Here is a 17624-nt window from a genome sequence, read left to right as displayed (position 1 = left end):
GTGTCATTTAACTTGTCATTTATCCACCGACAGTATTTGGGAGTTTTGCGTTGTTTTTAAAAGTTAAGAGACATCCCGAGCATAACTCTTTTAAACAATATCTGCAAATGTAACACATCTTGGGCTGACATTCAGTCTTTAAAATCTGTTATATCAAGAATGTCCTTCAAATGAATTTCCCTTCAATCTGCAACGTGTGGCGCTGTTTACTCGATAAAATACTATCCCACGGTCGCCATGACAGTGAATCCTTGTATAAACGACAGAGCCTCAGTCGGACAGCTCCACGGTGCTGAAATCACGTTCAAGACAGTGTCTAAGCTCCTTTCAGCGAAAGTATTCAATCATTTAAACTTTAAACACAGGATGGGACAGGTTGGCCTCTCATTTTAACAACGTTCGAGGTCAGCGGATATGTTCTCCATCGACTGAAAAGCTGCACGCGGTGAACAGAAGAACAATAATGCGGATCGACGTAACAATGCAGCCACGGAAAAGGTACGCGGCTCTCGCTATTCTCTTTTCTGTCGTTCTTAATGTGACTGCCTCAGTGACTCATTATTCAATACCAGAGGAAATGAAAGAAGGATCAGTTGTGGCGAATCTTGCTACCGATCTCAGCCTGGATGTGAAAACACTGAATCAGAGGAAGATGCGTCTGGACATCATTGCAAATAAGAAATATCTGGACGTGAACAAAGAGACTGGTGAGCTGTATATTGTTGAGAAGATTGACCGAGAACACATTTGTACTGCAAAATTTTCTTGTTATCTTATGCTTGAGGTAACATTAGAAAACCCTGTACGAATGTTTAACATAGAAGTAGAAATTCTGGATATGAACGACAACGCCCCACAATTTCGAAGAGACGTCATTCATTTAGATATATCTGAAGCGACGCCGATAGGAGAGAGATTTTCTTTCAGCAATGCAGTCGATCCTGATGTTGGGACAAATTCAGTGAAAAACTACCATCTGAGTGAAAGTGAGCATTTTAATATTGAGGTTCAGACGGGAAGAGAAGGATCGAAGTTTGCCGAATTAATCTTAATAAAGTCTTTAGACCGAGAGCAGCAGGCTGTTCATAATTTAATACTCACAGCTGTAGATGGAGGCACACCTGCTCGTTCTGGCACTGCAAGTGTTATTGTTCGTGTTTTAGACACCAATGATAACGCACCCAAATTTGAAAAAGTGAGCTATAATATTAAAGTGATGGAGAACTCGCCCATTGGAAACCTTGTTATTCACCTGAATGCAACAGACTCAGATGAGGGATCAAATTCTGACATTACATACTCATACAGTTTATATACGTCAGAGAAAACACAAGAAACATTTAATCTGAATCCTTCTTCTGGTGAAATCACTGTTAAAGGAATGTTAAATTATGAGGATTTTAAGATTTATGATATGGAAGTGATCGCCACTGATAAAGGAGCCAACAGTTTATCAGGTCAGTGCACAATAAAAATACTGGTTGAAGACATGAACGACAACCACCCAGAAATATCTATCAAATCATTTCAGAGTCCAGTCAATGAAAACATAGAATTAGACACAGTGATAGCTGTGGTCAGTGTCAGTGACAAAGACTCAGGTGACAATGGAGTGGTTGATCTCCATATTCCAGTTAATATGCCTTTCAGACTGAGGGAATCCTCTGATAACTATTATGAATTAGTGGTGTCAGAGCCGTTAGACCGTGAGAAGGTTCCAGAATATGACATCACTTTCACTGTTACAGACAGAGGTTCTCCTCCTTTATCTGACAATGAAACTATGACCTTAGAACTGCTGGATATCAATGACAATGTTCCACAGTTCCCTCAGTCATTTAATACCATACGTGTGATGGAGAATAATGCACCCGGGGCCCTGCTCAGTTCTCTCACTGCGTTTGACCCTGACCTGCATGAAAACCAGTATCTGGTTTATTTCATCCTGGAGAAGGAGATAGCCAACACCTCCATGTCCATGCTGTTCTCCATCAATCCAGAGAACGGCAATCTTTACGCACTGAAAACTTTTGACTATGAGATCGAGAAAGAGTTTCTCTTCCACATCGAGGCCAGAGACTCTGGCTCTCCTCCGCTCAGCAGTAACGTGACCGTCCACATTATCATTGTGGACCAGAACGACAACGCTCCAGTTATTGTGTCTCCGTGGCGAGCGCACGGCTCGGTGGTGGAGGAAAAGATCCCCAGATCCACCGATAAAGGCTCTCTGGTTGCCAAGGTGATAGCCTTGGACACCGACTCGGTGCACAACTCTCGGATTACCTACCAGTTTCTACAGGTGACTGACGCCACCCTGTTCAGTCTGGACCAGTACAACGGAGAGATCCGGACTATGAGGATGTTCAGTTACAGAGATCCGCGCCACCAGAGACTGGTTGTTGTGGCAAAGGACAACGGGGAGCCCGCCCTGTCAGCTACAGTCACCATCAAGCTGTCCACGGTGGAGACTGCTGTCAAGGCCTACTCTGACATGACTGAGGTGCCTCTGGAATACGACATCTTTTCAGACCTGAACCTGTATTTGGTCATCGGTCTGGGCTCTGTGTCATTTCTCCTGCTCATCACCATATTGGTGACCTGCGTGCTCAAATGTCAGAAGCCCAAGCCCAGCAAAGCGGCTGCTCCCTGCAGGAACAGTGTGATCAGTGAGAGGAACTCCACCATCGCAGATTCCACTCTGGTGTCCAACGATGCCTACTGGTACAGTCTGTTCCTAGCAGAGACCAGGAAAGGAAAGCTGGTGGTCAGACAGCCTGTGCCAAAGGGCTCCAGGTACATCGTGTCCAGTATACCAAGAGGCACAGGACTGACGGACACGAGTGACTCAGCAGCTTCCACTCTGCAGGTATGACCCTCGTTAAAATTTCTCCTGTACGTGACTGTGTCATTTAACTTGTCATTTCTCCACCGACAGTATTTGGGAATTTTGCGTTGTTTTTAAAAGTTAAGAGAAATCCCCGAGCATAACTCTTAAATAATATCTGCAAAGTAGCAAATCTTGGGCTCACATTAAGTCTTTAAAATCCGTTATACCAAATTACTACTTCAAATAAATTTTCCTTCAATCTGCAACGTGTGGCGCTGTTTACTCGATAAAATACTATCCCACGGTCGCCATGACAGTGAATCCTTGTATAAACGACAGAGCCTCAGTCGGACAGCTCCACGGTGCTGAAATCACGTTCAAGACAGTGTCTAAGCTCCTTTCAGCGAAAGTATTCAATCATTTAAACTTTAAACACAGGATGGGACAGGTTGGCCTCTCATTTTAACAACGTTCGAGGTCAGCGGATATGTTCTCCATCGACTGAAAAGCTGCACGCGGTGAACAGAAGAACAATAATGCGGATCGACGTAACAATGCAGCCACGGAAAAGGTACGCGGCTCTCGCTATTCTCTTTTCTGTCGTTCTTAATGTGACTGCCTCAGTGACTCATTATTCAATACCAGAGGAAATGAAAGAAGGATCAGTTGTGGCGAATCTTGCTACCGATCTCAGCCTGGATGTGAAAACACTGAATCAGAGGAAGATGCGTCTGGACATCATTGCAAATAAGAAATATCTGGACGTGAACAAAGGGACTGGTGAGCTGTATATTGTAGAAAAGATTGACAGGGAATACATCTGCACTACAAAGTCATCAGCGTCTTGCTATCTAAAACTTGAAGTAATACTAGAAAATCCCGTGCGAATATTTAATATAGAAGTAGAAATTCTGGATATGAACGACAACGCCCCACAATTTCGAAGAGACGTCATTCATTTAGATATATCTGAAGCGACGCCGATAGGAGAGAGATTTTCTTTGAGCAATGCAGTCGATCCTGATGTCGGGAAAAATTCAGTGAAAACATACCATCTGAGTGAAAGTGAGCATTTTAATATTGAGATTCAAACTGGAAGAGATGGGTCGAAGTTTGCAGAATTGATATTGAAAAAGTCTTTAGACCGAGAGCAGCAGGCTCTTCATAATTTAATACTCACAGCTGTAGATGGAGGCACACCTGCTCGTTCTGGCACTGCAAGTGTTATTGTTCGTGTTTTAGACACCAATGATAACGCACCCAAATTTGACAAAGTGAGCTATAATATTAAAGTGATGGAGAATTCGCCCATTGGAAGCCTGGTTATTCACCTGAATGCAACAGACTCAGATGAGGGATCAAATTCTGACATAACATACTCATACAGTTTATATACGTCAGAGAAAACACAAGAAACATTTAATTTGAATCCTTCCACTGGTGAAATCACTGTTAAAGGAATGTTAAATTATGAGGATTTTAAGATTTATGATATGGAAGTGATCGCCACTGATAAAGGAGCCAACAGTTTATCAGGTCAGTGTACAATAAAAATACTGGTTGAAGACATGAACGACAACCACCCAGAAATATCTATCAAATCATTTCAGAGTCCAGTCAATGAAAACATAGAATTAGACACAGTGATAGCTGTGGTCAGTGTCAGTGACAAAGACTCAGGTGACAATGGAGTGGTTGATCTCCATATTCCAGTTAATATGCCTTTCAGACTGAGGGAATCCTCTGATAACTATTATGAATTAGTGGTGTCAGAGCCGTTAGACCGTGAGAAGGTTCCAGAATATGACATCACTTTCACTGTTACAGACAGAGGTTCTCCTCCTTTATCTGACAATGAAACTATGACCTTAGAACTGCTGGATATCAATGACAATGTTCCACAGTTCCCTCAGTCATTTAATACTATACGTGTGATGGAGAATAACGCACCCGGGGCCCTGCTCAGTTCTCTCACTGCGTTTGACCCTGACCTCCATGAAAACCAGTATCTGGTTTATTTCATCCTGGAGAAGGAGATAGCCAACACCTCCATGTCCATGCTGTTCTCCATCAATCCAGAGAACGGAAATCTTTACGCACTGAAAACCTTTGACTATGAGATCGAGAAAGAGTTTCTCTTCCACATCGAGGCCAGAGACTCTGGCTCTCCTCCGCTCAGCAGTAACGTGACCGTCCACATCATCATTGTGGACCAGAACGACAACGCTCCGGTTATTGTGTCTCCGTGGCGAGCGCACGGCTCGGTGGTGGAGGAAAAGATCCCCAGATCCACCGATAAAGGCTCCCTTGTTGCCAAGGTGATAGCCTTGGACACCGACTCGGTGCACAACTCTCGGATTACCTACCAGTTTCTACAGGTGACTGACGCCACCCTGTTCAGTCTGGACCAGTACAACGGAGAGATCCGGACTATGAGGATGTTCAGTTACAGAGATCCGCGCCACCAGAGACTGGTTGTTGTGGCAAAGGACAACGGGGAGCCCGCCCTGTCAGCTACAGTCACCATCAAGCTGTCCACGGTGGAGACTGCTGTCAAGGCCTACTCTGACATGACTGAGGTGCCTCTGGAATACGACATCTTTTCAGACCTGAACCTGTATTTGGTCATCGGTCTGGGCTCTGTGTCATTTCTCCTGCTCATCACCATATTGGTGACCTGCGTGCTCAAGTGTCAGAAGCCCAAGCCCAGCAAAGCGGCTGCTCCCTGCAGGAACAGTGTGATCAGTGAGAGGAACTCCACCATCGCAGATTCCACTCTGGTGTCCAACGATGCCTACTGGTACAGTCTGTTCCTAGCAGAGACCAGGAAAGGAAAGCTGGTGGTCAGACAGCCTGTGCCAAAGGGCTCCAGGTACATCGTGTCCAGTATACCAAGAGGCACAGGACTGACAGACACGAGTGACTCAGCAGCTTCCACTCTGCAGGTATGAGGAAACACCTCTGTTTGTACAGATATTCTCCAAGAGTTTCCATACGACTCCTATAAATTCGCAAATCATTCCATTTTTTAATATCTATTGTGTGGTCCTTGCAACGTATAAGATATCTACTTCGTATCCAGGGAAACTATACCACCCTTACTCTGATAATAGTCTACATCGACACATCATCGAAACATTTACACGGTTATTCTGTTTTTTTGTTTGTTTGTTTGTTTTGTTCTTTCAAAATACAGATTAACAACTGCATATTTACAATATTCCCACACATTTTGAGTCAGTACTTGTTGCACACAATATTTAGGCACTACGTAAAGGTCACAGGGCAGGTTTGTGTACCACATGTCGCTAAATCACTTTAAGAAACAAACAAAAACATATACCAAAAATAAGATTTACTTTCCAATTTTTGCTAATTAATTTAAAGAGATTCTAAAGCCAATCGCAAATTAAGTTATTTAAAATATTCTAATGGTTTCACACACAAATCAGCGTTTAATAGTCAAACACGAGGAGTGCGACATCGTGTATTTGCCCTAACAAAATAGCATTTGTGTGATAAAAATACCATCCAATAACAGTTTCCTAAAATGCTTATAAAAACAATGCAACGAGAAAATGGAAGAGGTTGTAGTTGTTGCCCAAGTCCCCTGCAAACATCAAGATTAGAAACCAGGAAACAACACAACTCGAGTTTTTGATGACACTTTTTCTTTTAACGAGGATTAAACGTCCACCCGCAGTTTCTCTTCCTCGAACTAAACGTGACGTCCCTGATATTTCAAGAGGTGCAAAGACTCATAAAGGACAACTCGGGTCGCTGTTCACCACTAAAATTTACTCACTGATGAAGTCATCGATCTCCTGATTGTTCATTGGAGGCTGGATAGGCAGACATGTTAAATCTCTGCTGATACCAGAATACAAGGTTTTCCTAGAGAAGCCTCGATGCCTTTCGTCATCGAATAAGAGGACTGTTTGTTATTTATCCATCACAGCATCACAGTTCGAGACTTTCAAGGACTAAACGCAATGTCTCGTCATATTCGTCAGTTTTCCAGGAGAGGGTACGTTTCCGTATTTCTCTTTCTTTGTGCCATCGTGAACACGGTATCTACCGTCACACATTATTCTGTTCCTGAAGAAATGGAGGAAGGGTCTGTTGTTGCTAATTTAGCAACTGATTTGGGATTAGACGTGAAGACTCTGAGTAGAAGAAAAATGCGTGTAGATGTTGTTGGCAATAAAAAATATCTTGACATCAACAAAGATACAGGAGAGCTGTTTATTCTGGAGAGGATTGACAGAGAGTTTCTATGCCCACTGAAGACATCAACATCGTGTTTTCTTCGATTAGACGCTACAATTGAAAATCCAATACGAATGTTTAATATCGAGGTGGAAATCACGGATATTAACGACAACGCCCCTCATTTTCGACGGGGAACGATGCATTTGGACATCTCCGAATCAAGTTCTGTTGGAGAGAGGTTCTCGTTGAATAACGCTGCAGACCCGGATGTTGGAACGAATTCAGTGAAAGACTATCATCTGAGCTCAAGTGAGCATTTCTCCATCGAAATTCAGATCGGAAGAGACGGGACAAAGTTTGCCGATTTGATTCTGAGGAAAGCTTTAGATAGAGAGCAGCAGGCTGTCCATAATCTGATCCTGACTGCAGTGGACGGTGGGGTCCCCACGCGCACAGGGACGGCCAGCATCGTCGTTCGCGTGCTTGATGTGAACGACAACGCCCCTTCATTTAACAAAGACACATACGTCGTGGATGTGATGGAAAACTCCCCGATTGGCAGTCTAGTGATAAAACTGAATGCCACTGATTTAGATGAAGGGTCAAATTCTGATATTGTCTATTCATATAGTTTGTATACATCAGAGAGAACGCAGCAGATGTTTAACCTGAATCCAGAAAATGGTGAAATCCGAGTGAAAGAGATGATAAATTATGAGGATGTTAAGCTTTACGAAATGGAAGTTATTGCCAGCGATAAGGGACCGAGCTCCTTATCTGGACAGTGTAAACTGACTATAAAGGTGACAGACATGAATGATAATCACCCAGAAATATCTATCAAATCATTTCAGAGTCCAGTCAATGAAAACATAGAATTAGACACAGTGATAGCTGTGGTCAGTGTCAGTGACAAAGACTCAGGTGACAATGGAGTGGTTGATCTCCATATTCCAGTTAATATGCCTTTCAGACTGAGGGAATCCTCTGATAACTATTATGAATTAGTGGTGTCAGAGCCGTTAGACCGTGAGAAGGTTCCAGAATATGACATCACGTTCACTGTTACAGACAGAGGTTCTCCTCCTTTATCTGACAATGAAACTATGACCTTAGAACTGCTGGATATCAATGACAATGTTCCACAGTTCCCTCAGTCCTTTTATACTATACGTGTGATGGAGAATAACGCACCCGGGGCCCTGCTCAGTTCTCTCACTGCGTTTGACCCTGACCTCCATGAAAACCAGTATCTGGTTTATTTCATCCTGGAGAAGGAGATAGCCAACACCTCCATGTCCATGCTGTTCTCCATCAATCCAGAGAACGGCAATCTTTACGCACTGAAAACCTTTGACTATGAGATCGAGAAAGAGTTTCTCTTCCACATCGAGGCCAGAGACTCTGGCTCTCCTCCGCTCTGCAGTAACGTGGCCGTCCACATCATCATTGTGGACCAGAATGACAACGCTCCGGTTATTGTGTCTCCGTGGCGAGCGCACGGCTCGGTGGTGGAGGAAAAGATCCCCAGATCCACCGATAAAGGCTCTCTGGTTGCCAAGGTGATAGCCTTGGACACCGACTCGGTGCACAACTCTCGGATTACCTACCAGTTTCTACAGGTGACTGACGCCACCCTGTTCAGTCTGGACCAGTACAACGGAGAGATCCGGACTATGAGGATGTTCAGTTACAGAGATCCGCGCCATCAGAGACTGGTTGTTGTGGCAAAGGACAACGGGGAGCCCGCCCTGTCAGCTACAGTCACCATCAAGCTGTCCACGGTGGAGACTGCTGTCAAGGCCTACTCTGACATGACTGAGGTGCCTCTAGAATACGACATCTTTTCAGACCTGAACCTGTATTTGGTCATCGGTCTGGGCTCTGTGTCATTTCTCCTGCTCATCACCATATTGGTGACCTGCGTGCTCAAGTGTCAGAAGCCCAAACCCAGCAAAGCGGCTGCTCCCTGCAGGAACAGTGTGATCAGTGAGAGGAACTCCACCATCGCAGATTCCACTCTGGTGTCCAACGATGCCTACTGGTACAGTCTGTTCCTAGCAGAGACCAGGAAAGGAAAGCTGGTGGTCAGACAGCCTGTGCCAAAGGGCTCCAGGTACATCGTGTCCAGTATACCAAGAGGCACAGGACTGACGGACACGAGTGACTCAGCAGCTTCCACTCTGCAGGTATGAGGAAAAAGTAGCTCTTTCACGTGGTGCAAATATTTTTTTCATGAAAATTAATCAAGTGCTCTTCTGCGTGATTACAGTAGTCATGACCTTCTTATCATGTTTGAGTTTTAGAATTTGTATTCTCCCATTCACTTATGTTATTACGCATACATAGTTAAGAACTGCCTGAACAGGGAACCATTCATGATAAGTAAAAATATAACTGTGCACATTAACAGTGTTTAAATAATTCTTGTTATTGTCATTGGCAGCTGGTTTCCAGTAGTGAAAACAATGAAGTATTTACATAAGTATTGCACTTAAGTACAATTTTGAGGTACTTTCACTTTACATAAACAACTACTTTATACTTCTACTATAGTATATTTCAGATGACAATATATGATCAGTTATTTAAATGTGTTGAATTTTGGTGGGTTGAAGGCCCCACATACACTCACAGGTGGGCTCAGTTATGCTGCTGCTTAGACCTACTCAGACTGAAGCTCTGCTGTGATTTACATGAGGTCCTCATGTACTTATGGTAAAGTGTAAAACTGCCCTAAAACAAAACAAGTGAGACAACAGCTGAACACCAGAAGTATTTTTTTCATCTTTCTGGACAGGACAATAACTTGTTTGTACAAATTATTATCTGTCTGTGTGTAAAATTTTTGAAATGAACTTATTTTGCATAGGGAGTACTTTACTTTTGGTACTTGATGTACATTTTGCTGGCTTTTTTTTAAAAACTCAAATAGAATTTCAAATGCAAGCCTTGAACTTGTAACAGAGTATTTTTACACGGTGGCATTGTTGCTTTTCCTTAAGTAAAGGATCTGAGAACTTCTTCCACCTGTACTAGTTTCTACTTAAATCTTCATATAATTTAAAAAATATTAACAATTAATTTAATAAATAATCTATGCTACTTTTTTCCTAAATAGATTTATTTTTCTTGTAACTTCAGCTTGGATATTTCTGCATACATTAACTATTTAGGAGAGATATGAGGCAAGATGTGGGGCATGCTGATATCATAATAAATCAGAAGTAACTTTCAGTCGCAGCCACTGATGATACACAGACGGACACTTTTAATTTCATCATGTCTGACACTGTTTACGCACTGACAACCGCCCTTAAAACTCACGGAACGCGAATTAAAGACAATAAATACTTGATGCCTTTACAATCACTGTGTAGACGTGGCAGAAAACAAGCTTAAAACGCTTATAAATAGATGCAAATCTATAATGAAGGGAAATTGAAAATTACACATCACAGAATTCCACCTCTGAACGAGGGAATTAAAGTTTAGAAACAGATTTACAAACATCCCCAAAACTTGTTTCCAGTCTGTTAAACTGTGATTAAATCCACATGCGGTCTTAGTTTAAAACAAGCTACATTTTTGTTTTCAAAAAAAGTTGCAAAAGCTCACACAAGTCTACTTTTCGTCGCTGCTCTCCACAAATAAAAACAACACTCATGTGAGGTCATCGTCTCCGAGGAAGTTTATTGGAGGAAGGACAGTAAGACATTTTTTCACATGGTCGTCACTCTTGGCTACAGACTGAAGCGACGTTTTCTGTTGAGATCCTTGTTTTGTTTGTTCTTTCAACAAGAGGACGTTTTTTGTCGAATTTCAGCCGACTCAGTGACTACAGCTGAGGAATCTGTATGATGGCTCGCCGCGTCAGACTGTTGTTCGAGAGAGGGTACGTTTCCGTATTTCTCTTTCTTTGTGCCATCGTGAACATGGTATCTACCGTCACACATTATTCTGTTCCTGAAGAAATGGAGGAAGGATCTGTTGTTGCCAATTTAGCAACTGATTTGAGGTTAGACGTGAAGACGCTCGTGGGAAGGAAAATGCGCATAGATGTTGTAGGCAATAAAAAATATCTTGACATCAACAAGGAAACAGGAGAGCTGTTTATTCTGGAGAGGATTGACAGAGAATTGTTGTGCCCCTTAAAAACAACTACGTATTGCTTTCTTAAACTGGATGCTACAATTGAAAATCCCATACGAATGTTCAATATAGAGGTCGAAATTATCGACATTAACGACAACGCCCCTCATTTTCGACGGGGAACGATGCATTTGGACATCTCCGAATCAAGTTCTGTTGGAGAGAGGTTCTCGTTGAATAACGCTGCAGACCCGGATGTTGGAACGAATTCAGTGAAAGACTATCATCTGAGCTCAAGTGAGCATTTTGCACTCGAAATTCAGACAGGGAGAGATGGATCAAAGTTTGCCGATTTGATTCTGAGGAAAGCTTTAGATAGAGAGCAGCAGGCTGTCCATAATCTGATCCTGACTGCAGTGGACGGTGGGGTCCCCACGCGCACAGGGACGGCCAGCATCGTCGTTCGCGTGCTTGATGTGAACGACAACGCCCCTTCATTTAACAAAGACACATACGTCGTGGATGTGATGGAAAACTCCCCGATTGGCAGTCTAGTGATAAAACTGAATGCCACTGATTTAGATGAAGGGTCAAATTCTGATATTGTCTATTCATATAGTTTGTATACATCAGAGAGAACGCAGCAGATGTTTAACCTGAATCCAGAAAATGGTGAAATTCGAGTGAAAGAGATGATAAATTATGAGGATGTTAAGCTTTATGAAATGGAAGTTATTGCCAGCGATAAGGGACCGAGCTCCTTATCTGGACAGTGTAAACTGACTATAAAGGTGACAGACATGAATGATAATCACCCAGAAATATCTATCAAATCATTTCAGAGTCCAGTCAATGAAAACATAGAATTAGACACAGTGATAGCTGTGGTCAGTGTCAGTGACAAAGACTCAGGTGACAATGGAGTGGTTGATCTCCATATTCCAGTTAATATGCCTTTCAGACTGAGGGAATCCTCTGATAACTATTATGAATTAGTGGTGTCAGAGCCGTTAGACCGTGAGAAGGTTCCAGAATATGACATCACTTTCACTGTTACAGACAGAGGTTCTCCTCCTTTATCTGACAATGAAACTATGACCTTAGAACTGCTGGATGTCAATGACAATGTTCCACAGTTCCCTCAGTCCTTTAATACTATACGTGTGATGGAGAATAACGCACCCGGGGCCCTGCTCAGTTCTCTCACTGCGTTTGACCCTGACCTCCATGAAAACCAGTATCTGGTTTATTTCATCCTGGAGAAGGAGATAGCCAACACCTCCATGTCCATGCTGTTCTCCATCAATCCAGAGAACGGAAATCTTTACGCACTGAAAACTTTTGACTATGAGATCGAGAAGGAGTTTCTCTTCCACATCGAGGCCAGAGACTCTGGCTCTCCTCCGCTCAGCAGTAACGTGACCGTCCACATCATCATTGTGGACCAGAATGACAACGCTCCAGTTATTGTGTCTCCGTGGCGAGCGCACGGCTCGGTGGTGGAGGAAAAGATCCCCAGATCCACCGATAAAGGCTCCCTTGTTGCCAAGGTGATAGCCTTGGACACCGACTCGGTGCACAACTCTCGGATTACCTACCAGTTTCTACAGGTGACTGACGCCACCCTGTTCAGTCTGGACCAGTACAACGGAGAGATCCGGACTATGAGGATGTTCAGTTACAGAGATCCGCGCCACCAGAGACTGGTTGTTGTGGCAAAGGACAACGGGGAGCCCGCCCTGTCAGCTACAGTCACCATCAAGCTGTCCACGGTGGAGACTGCTGTCAAGGCCTACTCTGACATGACTGAGGTGCCTCTGGAATATGACATCTTTTCAGACCTGAACCTGTATTTGGTCATCGGTCTGGGCTCTGTGTCATTTCTCCTGCTCATCACCATATTGGTGACCTGCGTGCTCAAGTGTCAGAAGCCCAAGCCCAGCAAAGCGGCTGCTCCCTGCAGGAACAGTGTGATCAGTGAGAGGAACTCCACCATCGCAGATTCCACTCTGGTGTCCAACGATGCCTACTGGTACAGTCTGTTCCTAGCAGAGACCAGGAAAGGAAAGCTGGTGGTCAGACAGCCTGTGCCAAAGGGCTCCAGGTACATCGTGTCCAGTATACCAAGAGGCACAGGACTGACAGACACGAGTGACTCAGCAGCTTCCACTCTGCAGGTACAAATGACTAACTTTACCACAGTTTGAATAAACCCTCATTTTTAACTTTTTGTTTGTGAAGAAAAATTTCTTATTAAAGCAGATCACACCGCCTTGTTCCATTCTGCCTTTTTCTGTTTTGTGGTAGTTATTGTTTGATGTAAGTAAAAATGATACTGAACTTTGCAGTTTATAAAATAAGATTCCAGATATGTTGAGAGAAAACAGCAACAATGAAATCACTCAATAGGTATCTGAGTTGGGTCGGTTCATACTATCTCACCTCGGATGTTTTCTGTATTTGGGTTTTGCACGATGGATACTTTGGCTATCAGTTTTATATTGTGTTTGACGTCTTCACATGCCAGCTCACCGTTAAATATCATAACAACAAAATGTCATGTCACTTAATGTCTCAATATGAAATTTCATTTCTTTCCCTGCTCAACAGGTGGCTACAAAAAAGAGTCCAACCAATATGGTTCCTGTTCAAACAGTGAAAAGCCATACCTTCACTGGCCATGCCAAAAGAAAAAATAAAATCCAATTTAAAAATGGAAGTATAAATAAGAAACAAAAAGACATTAAATTCATTATTTAGATGCACAGCAAAGATGTACAATTGAAATAACAAATCAACAGTTTGAAGCAGCCAGCTTGAAGAAAAGATTGACACAACTGGCACTTCTCTGCTTTGTTAAATATCCTGCAGTTCATCTATCTATCTATCTATCTATCTATCTATCTGATTATCTGTCTGTTTCTCTATCTGTCCATGGTAAGTATGCTTATGTAGTGAAATGTTTTAACCCTCTTTTATAGAATGGATTGTAATAAGCTGCATTATCTGTTAACATTAACCGTGCTTAATTTGTGGTATTTTTTAAAGATAACATTTCATTCATAGTGCCTCGACACCAACTCTGTGATCATAGGATACATACACAAATAACCCTTTTTTGTGTTTGCAATGACCTGACCACTGAATTGCTTGTTTTGTTTTTCTCCCCACTCTAAAGTACCCTAAATGAGGGAAGTCCACTCTGCAGCTGGAGGTATGCAGGAGTCTCACTCCCCCCCCGCCCCGGACGACCTTTAAATGAATGATGTTACAGATCTTAGTGTTTGAATTGTTTCTTGTGTTTGTTTTGTTTTCAGTGGATACTTTCAATTATTTTGTCCTGTTTTGATTTCCCTTGGAGAAGGAGATGTTTTTTAAATTGCAAAAAAAGGTCACTCGGTTGACATCACACACAGCTCGCCAAAGTCTCCAGTGTTGACCTCTTCATGCCCACATTTTAGTTAAAGTCACTCATGTTTCAGTCTCATTATAAAAGCCCACCAAGTCACATCAGTGCAATCTAACAACCAGAGTAGTAAAGACTACTATTGTGACTGTTTTAGGATTGTGTCCTAAGATATTTAGTCGTAATAAATATGATGGATAATGTACTGAGTCTGACTAACTGTGGTCAGTTGTGCAGACAAACAAAAGTGGTGATCTAAATGAAGTTGTGTTAAAACACTATTGCTGTTCTCCTCATTTCTTTTGGTGAACAGAGTGAGAGTCAGTCCCCGGTCCCTGAGGCACACATCTGTCTCCTGGGCGCATACAGGATTAATCTTTAAAGAAAAAAATAATATCAATATGCTGGCCTGTCTGCAAGTTGTTGATCACAGTCAACGAAAAATATCACCATTTGCTGACTCTGCTTTTTTCTCCAAAATCAGTCTTTTGCTATTAACACACACATCAAGATAATTGAATCACTATGTTCTCGAAAGGATCCTGTGCATGTGAAGATTAATTTGTGTTCATCCCCTGCTGACCCATCACTAATAGATTAGGAGTATGCCATATTTTTGAATGTTCTGAGTGAGAATGGACCGTGCTGTTTCTGTATGAGTGGTTTGGTTAACGTCATAGTTACAGTATTACTGACTGCACACAGACACAGAATAACATTTTTGAATTTTCTGTCTGCTGTAGTGTGAATTATGACCCAATTCTTTGTGCAGGAGAGGTGCAAAGTGAATCCAGTCACACCAGTTACCTAGCAACCACTCTCCTTCACATATTCCTGGAGCATGGCATTCATTTATAGATCCCCCCACCACCACCACCTCACCACTACATGCTCAAGGATTCCCCTTTACCCACTCTGTCTTCTGCCTGAAGCCCCCTGTCTGAGTGACAGACATCGGCTGCATGAGATATGTAGTTTGGACAGTCACAAGGCTGTCAGTGCTGTCGTTCTTTCACCGAATTTATCTGATTATCTTGTCTCATTGGCAGGCATCCACCACCAGCAGCAGCAGTTCCACATGAGACCACCTTCAGCTGCATACTGGATTGATGCCTATGCCTGGAGAGGAATGGATAAAACCCCCTCAATTTAGAGAGGCGAGGAGAAACCCATGCCCACAACCCCCTCCATGTTCATCCCGCTCAGTCTGACCTTTGCTCCTCACAATGTGTAGTTGTCATTCCTTGACACCAAATGGATCTGCTAGTTGCTGGTCAATGACAACGCCCCCAACCAACCCCTTCTTTTAAGCACAAAAAAAGCCAATCAGTCATGCCTCTCTGCCCATTTAATATGCATGATAGGACTGCATGGCTTCAACCATACTCCATACGAAAAATTTCCAAGAGGACATATTCGCAAAGAAGCAGACTGCACAAAAAAATTAAGGAGCCCCAACAAGGACTGTTAGAGTGGACCTGGGAATGTTGAACTGCCTTTAAGAGACTGTTTTCCCGCTCTATAAATGAAACGCGTGTTGAGTATTAACATTTTAAACCTCTGTGCTCTGTCTTGCTTCCTAACAGCATTGATGTGTAATATACCAGTTAAACAGCACAATTAACTAAATATCAGAAAAGCACCAACCTGTAAATGTAAAGTATGAAACAGAAGGGAATCAGTATTTTATAAGTGTGGTATCTTTAGTGGTTTTATGTTTGTACTTTATTTGTGCTTTATATGCAAACTAGGCCTATGTATGTGAATGAGTGCTAAGAGATTATGTTAAGTTAACCGGTACACCAAACAGCTGTTAGTAATCTGCCTTTCATTTGTTTTTGCATGGATCAATCACAGTACTTTTGACAGCTTTGCATCTTTTAAGATATTGAGCAATCCATTTTCTGTCTTTATGCCTCACTGTTTAGTATTGTTCAAAACAAGATGGAAGACTACATTTTTAATGGGACCATAATTAAGTGCAACAGCGTAATACTTTCATCCTTAATCGTAAGATCTGCGGAGAGGGTCAACACATCAGTAATCTCATTCCTTTTTCCTACTTCTACAGGAAAAAGAGGAAAATAGCTGAAGTTGTACAGTGTGCTTGAATGTTATGTTCACTTGGATATTACTGGGGATGTGAGGCTAAGGGATTGAACTGTCCACAGGTGAACACAATGAGTGTTTGAGGATGTATTGATTGACATCTCTTTACAACTCTTGTATATAGGATACAAATATAATCATGTACTTTCATTTTTTTAGTTTTAAAGCTGAACTCTGGATGTTCCTTAGTTTCAACACCTTCTGAGGTTGTGTGACAAGTCGATAACTCTGGACTGAACATGAAGACTTGATGTTTACTTTAGAGTGCTTGATTTCACCCAATGAAAGCTGTGCTCATGTGTATTACTGACTACTTTATATGATATATAGATATGCAACACAATTACGGATATGGATTTGACTGACATGTACAGTATTTCACGTTTCAGTCAACAAGTTTGCCTTTGTTTTTGAATACCAATGCTGAACTTTTAAAGGTGAACAAACACAATGGATCATCTGTGCCATCAAATCTATGAGCCAAATAGTCTGTGAAACAGTAAAATAATCAGACTGCGTGTAGTCAGACTCTTTAGCACAGCTCACATTGCATTACTTGTATAAAGTTGTAATGTTTTGTGGGCAAACCTATACAGTAAGTGCTTTTGTAAAGTGGTACTTTCATGGTGCAGTATGTGGTAACTTGTGTAATGTGAGCTTCCTGTATGCTGTGGTTTGGTGTGTGCAATCTATTAAATACAAAAAACAAAACAGAACAATGAAATTAATGATGGACTTCTGACTCTGTTGAGTTTTGCATGAAAAAAGACGTAATATTCCTTTGGACTACTACTACTACTACTACTACTACTACTGTGTGCATTTAGCTATTTTCTAAAACAAATCACAGGCACTTCAGGCCTGACAGAATTAGTTTATCAGTATGATGTCCCTGTCTCAGTCACTTTATGGAGCTGTAACTTGCCTGAGTGCCTAATGATAGTCTTATGTTAATGTTATAATGTTTGTGTTAAATGA

The 17624-nt window shown here is 42.2% G+C and overlaps 3 protein-coding genes across 7 annotated transcripts; all 3 read left to right on the top strand.

Annotated features, from left to right (window-relative positions):
* Positions 1–6: 6 nt before the first annotated feature.
* On the top strand, positions 7–2987 carry LOC124067908 (protocadherin alpha-C2-like). Its single transcript, XM_046405684.1, has one exon. It carries the CDS (start codon positions 464–466, stop codon positions 2870–2872), a length of 2409 nt encoding a protein of 802 aa, XP_046261640.1. The 5' UTR covers positions 7–463; the 3' UTR covers positions 2873–2987.
* Positions 2988–3196: 209 nt separating this feature from the next.
* Positions 3197–5778, top strand: LOC124067907 (protocadherin alpha-C2-like). Its single transcript, XM_046405683.1, has one exon. It carries the CDS (start codon positions 3364–3366, stop codon positions 5776–5778), a length of 2415 nt encoding a protein of 804 aa, XP_046261639.1. The 5' UTR covers positions 3197–3363.
* Positions 5779–5784: 6 nt separating this feature from the next.
* Positions 5785–17370, top strand: LOC124067905 (protocadherin alpha-C2-like). Of its 5 annotated transcripts, none has more exons than XR_006844831.1 (3): positions 5785–9228; positions 13309–14345; positions 15587–17370. XR_006844831.1 is itself a non-coding variant. In XM_046405681.1 (3 exons), exons 1-2 carry the CDS (start codon positions 10897–10899, stop codon positions 14319–14321), a joined length of 2424 nt encoding a protein of 807 aa, XP_046261637.1. In that variant the 5' UTR covers positions 9239–10896; the 3' UTR covers positions 14322–14345; positions 15587–17370. The 5 variants fall into 5 exon arrangements, 3 of the variants coding, with proteins under 3 accessions (XP_046261635.1, XP_046261637.1, XP_046261634.1); XM_046405681.1 differs by lacking the exon at positions 5785–9228 and adding an exon at positions 9239–13308 and having other exon boundaries at positions 14310–14345; XR_006844832.1 differs by lacking the exon at positions 13309–14345 and having other exon boundaries at positions 5785–10934.
* The last annotated feature ends 254 nt before the right edge of the window (positions 17371–17624 follow it).

The sequence above is a fragment of the Scatophagus argus genome, chromosome 12 (genome assembly GCF_020382885.2).
Source record: "Scatophagus argus isolate fScaArg1 chromosome 12, fScaArg1.pri, whole genome shotgun sequence".
Taxonomy (NCBI): domain Eukaryota; kingdom Metazoa; phylum Chordata; class Actinopteri; family Scatophagidae; genus Scatophagus; species Scatophagus argus.
Note: the sequence above shows the minus strand (reverse complement) of the source record. Positions and strands in the feature narration are given on the sequence as shown.

Bases quoted from the DNA above. Each gene is read 5' to 3' on its own strand.
- LOC124067908 (XM_046405684.1), top strand. From the start codon at position 464: ATGCGGATCGACGTAACAATGCAGCCACGGAAAAGGTACGCGGCTCTC.
- LOC124067907 (XM_046405683.1), top strand. From the start codon at position 3,364: ATGCGGATCGACGTAACAATGCAGCCACGGAAAAGGTACGCGGCTCTC.
- LOC124067905 (XM_046405678.1), top strand. From the start codon at position 10,897: ATGATGGCTCGCCGCGTCAGACTGTTGTTCGAGAGAGGGTACGTTTCC. The intron at 13,309-15,586 runs GTACAAATGACT...TCTCATTGGCAG, and splicing joins CAGCAGCTTCCACTCTGCAG to GCATCCACCACCAGCAGCAG.